Source organism: Anarrhichthys ocellatus, unplaced genomic scaffold, assembly GCF_004355925.1.
Source record: "Anarrhichthys ocellatus isolate YVR2014 unplaced genomic scaffold, GSC_Weel_1.0 scaffold1, whole genome shotgun sequence".
Lineage (NCBI taxonomy): Eukaryota > Metazoa > Chordata > Actinopteri > Perciformes > Anarhichadidae > Anarrhichthys > Anarrhichthys ocellatus.
In genome coordinates this window covers 8,520,795-8,525,050 of record NW_022280031.1, presented here as the reverse complement: position 1 = coordinate 8,525,050, position 4,256 = coordinate 8,520,795, and the positions used below count along the sequence as shown (strand labels likewise).

Below are 4,256 nucleotides of genomic sequence, written 5' to 3'. Positions count from 1 at the left end.
TTTTTTTTTTTTTTTTTTTTTTTTTTTTTTTTTTTTTTTTGTTGGGGGGGGGGGGGGGGGCATTTAATATACTGGATTAGACATAGCCATCAATATATTTTATCTAGAAACAGTTTTTCAGTCTTCAATACTTTGTAATTGCAAATGTTGCACATTCAGCACTAAACCAGAATGGCCTGGTCAGCTACTTGGCAAGTCCGGCAGGTTGTTTTGCTTCCAGCATGCCCCTCTTTGATGCTGCCTCCTCTGTATACAGCAGTTCTCTAACAGCTACGCGCTGTTAGACGGCTTGATGCCGCAGTGTTTCACTGACAGAAGTACTAAAGTGGAAACGCAGCCCTCGAAGAGCATAGTGTTACAAAAGATCAATTTGTGGTTAAACAAACTATTACTGAGAACTTGCATGACTGCATCACATCCTTATTTCCTCTTTGGACTCTGATGAGGTTCAGTGGTTTACTGCTTCATACATACAAAGCCATCTTTTATTGTACATCCACCAAGCTTCTCACATCCAGATCATGAGAGAAGTCACTTCCATGTTCAGTACAGAGAGTTTATTGTTTTTTGTGATTTAAGTTTTTATTTACTTTGACTTCATCGAGCAGCACCAGCAGGTCAAAACTGAATTTGTCCAATACTTTGGTTGAAGACCAAACACCTTCAAAACCAATGACATCAGCCTCAGCCTCAGCTGTGCTTGATAGCTTTAATGCTAACATGCTAAATTAAGTAGTAAACTGGGTAAATATTACCTGCTAAACCTCAGCATTTGGCTCAAAGCTGTGCTATGTACAGCCTCACAGAGCTCCTAACAAGTCTGTAAAGTCTCAGTCCTGTTATAATGTATCACATTTAGAATTACTCACATTATTATGTGTGGGACATCATCTGCAAACATAACAATAAGAAATGACAAATATCAAGAGACATTTGAAGAAAAGAAAAACAAACCAAAAAAGACTGAGATAAAGAGATGGATTACTGATTGTCGGATGTGTTTATGTCTCTTGCCTTCCCGTTTTTTTCATTGCATCATCTTCAATTAGTAGATTTTTGTTGCAGTACTGGGTTGTTTTGGGTCGAGGGACACTTCAGGTGACAATGGCAGTGAGATCCAGGATGAAAGCTGTTATGTTCTTTGATATAGTGATGTGTTTAAAGTACGGATAAGGTTACCCAGTTCGGCCATTGTTTAGTTTCAGTAGAACAGCTCCATGCTGCTTTTTGGTGTGATGCATCAAAATCTCTGCTTCCTTCTTTATTTTTTTCCAATGTTATGCTTTATAAGGTTCATTGAAGTAAAGAAGTAATGTACATATAAGAGGGCAAGTGGGCTGCTAAGAATATTATATTATTTTATTTAAAATCGAGCATTGTAAACTGTACAAACGTGATCATCTCATGATTGTAATTAAACGCATTCATAGCTTTTGCATCTGATCTGTGTGTCATCCTTTGTCTCTCAGTCTGTTGGATCTTGGCCATGGCCCACGGCATCAGTGTCCAGTATGAGCCAGTGGCAGAGATTGGAGGTGGCGCTTATGGGACGGTTTACAAGGCCCGAGACTTAGAGAGCGGGCAGTTTGTGGCTCTCAAGAGCGTGCGTGTGCAGACGGACCAAAATGGCCTCCCAGTCTCCACAGTCAGAGAGGTGGCTCTGTTGAAAAGGCTGGAGCAGTTCGACCACCCAAACGTGGTCAGGTAAGACGGCTATACAAAGTGTTGCGTTGTCTACAATTCACTGTGAACACTTCTCACAGAAGTCACTGTTCTTGTTGTGCGCGGCAGGCTAATGGATGTATGCGCCACCCAGAGGTCGGACCAGGAGACGAAAGTCACTCTGGTGTTTGAACATGTGGACCAAGACCTCAAGACGTACCTAGAGAAAGCCCCAGCTCCTGGGTTATCCCCCGGCCGCATTCAAGTGAGAACTAACTGAAACAATATGTAAACTAATGTATAGTCTGTAAAATAGTCAGAAGGAAGAAAACTGTACGGACTGGACGGAGTGTTTTTTCCTTATTTACGGTCTCTCTGTTTTTAAAAAAATGGTTCCAGTTGCAATATTCCTGTGTGTGTTTCTGCAGGACCTGATGAGGCAGTTGCTGTGCGGTGTTTCATTCCTTCACTCTAACCGCGTGTTGCACCGAGACCTGAAACCAGAGAATATTCTGGTGACCAGCCAGGGCCAGGTGAAGCTGGCTGACTTTGGACTGGCCAAGATCTACAGCTGCCACATGGCCCTCACTCCTGTGGTACGAACTCACCTGGACCCCAACAGTAGTTGTTTGTGTTGTGTGTGTGTGTATATACAGTATTTTCCACATAATGCCATCATTTATTTTAGATTTGAACCATTCAAGAAGCTTCAAATCAACCTTTAGCCACTGAAAATGAGGTTGAGAGAACTAATCTGTCATACCTAATTTTAAATTCCTCACTGACAATCGGTGTCTAACGTGACAGTCTGCTGCCAAACATTAACCTTCTGAACAAAAACTTCCATCTTTGTGTCTGCCAGGTGGTGACTCTGTGGTACCGCCCCCCCGAGGTTCTGCTGCAGTCCAGCTACGCCACACCGGTGGACATCTGGAGCACCGGCTGCATTTTTGCTGAAATGTTCAGACGCAAGTGAGTCAGCAGAGTAATGTTCAAATAAAGAAGATTGACACGAAATACAGTATTTATGTTTATACGTTTTGTTATGATCAATATTGTGTCTGTGTTTAAATCTAGAAAGGTAGCATGAACAGATTTTGATGTCATTTGGTGAGGAGAGAGGCCTTGGGCAAAGGAACAGTGCGGTCAATTTTGATGGTGATCTGATTAAGTTTCAGCAGCAGAGATTCGATTACATATCCTGAACCATTGCAAGGGGAGGTTTGTGCTTACAAAGGGAGTTCTAGTTTATCATTTAACTCCTCAGGCTAAATAGCAGTTTGAAACTCTAATGAAAATGTCTCCTAAAAAAAATACATTTCTATACCACTTATTGACAAACATGTTTTTTCACTGGCAACACTTTCCCCCCCCCATCTTCATACTGCGCATAAATCCTACGTAGGGCGGGTGGGGCGTACGAAACACAGCCTCTTATTTCAGGTTTAGGTTACTAGGTTAGGGAAACATTGTGTCTTTGGTTAAATATTGACTAAAGTCTTGTCCCGTCTTGTGTTTCCAGTCAGCAAATGTAATGCATTGAAAATGAACAGTTTTATGAACAGAAAATGAAAATGAAAAATACAAATCTTTCCTCTTACGTAGTGCTGTTTGTCAAATCGATTGTTTTGCTGGTAGTTTGGGAGACATCAGCTCCAGAGGCTGGTTCTCTCCAATATAATGGGACTATATGACTGTACTCAGCTTGTGGTACTCAAAGCAACAAAATAATACATTTACAATACAAAACTCAATAGCAATGTCATCATGACCCGGTTATTTAAGATTATCCACTGTCCTTGTGAGCATTTTCATCTAGACACTATTTTCTCTGAACCATAGGTCACGAGGCAATAGTATCCCCTCTGAAAATAGGGGGGGGGGGGGGGGGGTCTTGTATCCATTAAATTGAATCTGAAAGTCTATACTTCAACCACATATTGACTGCTTCATTTTAATTCCATTGGAAACATGTAAAGAGGCAAAATTGGAAAGAATTGTGTCACAGCCCAAATACTGATTTCCGTGACTGCATGTTCCACCTTTTAGACTCGTTCTATCATTGACGATAGCAGATACACTCATTACCTGGAGATGTGAGTGTCCACACACACATGGTGTGTTTGTGTGCCAGTCAGAGCAGCACCCGGGATGAGTTTGCAGAGGGTTCAGAATTTATCTCTAAATGGATCACGTAACAAGTTTATCTGCGGCTCCGGGGAAATCTGGTCTGGGGCCCTCAGACTGTCGGCAGTCGAATTGGTGAAAAACAGTTTGGCTTTGCCTCACTCATTATGTCACAGCACGTATACGTATTTTATGTCAGCCTTGCCCCTCTTTCAACCAGTCTACAATAAGTCTACTCTGAAACATACTGGAGTTGTAGTTGACATCTTGAGGTCATCACCATCATACATGCTGACACAAACCCACTGACACATCATTAGGTGTTAACACGTCCACAAACAGTTACTGCAAGAGAAAGTCAGAATGTAACTAAAGCTTTGTATGCAACATATCCCAGATCAGCTGAGAACCAGTGCACTAACACACACACACACACACACACACACACACACACACACACACACACA

The 4,256-nt window shown here is 41.8% G+C and overlaps 1 protein-coding gene across 1 annotated transcript in view; it reads left to right on the top strand.

Moving 5' to 3' along the window:
- Nucleotides 1-4,256, top strand: part of cdk4 (cyclin dependent kinase 4) — an 11,458-nt gene that overhangs the window by 4,686 nt on the left and 2,516 nt on the right. The window contains exons 2-5 of the mRNA XM_031852493.1: nucleotides 1,470-1,704; nucleotides 1,792-1,927; nucleotides 2,091-2,258; nucleotides 2,525-2,634. Of these exons, the coding sequence (XP_031708353.1) occupies nucleotides 1,487-1,704; nucleotides 1,792-1,927; nucleotides 2,091-2,258; nucleotides 2,525-2,634 (632 nt within the window). The 5' untranslated portion in view covers nucleotides 1,470-1,486. The remainder of the gene's footprint in view (nucleotides 1-1,469; nucleotides 1,705-1,791; nucleotides 1,928-2,090; nucleotides 2,259-2,524; nucleotides 2,635-4,256) is intronic.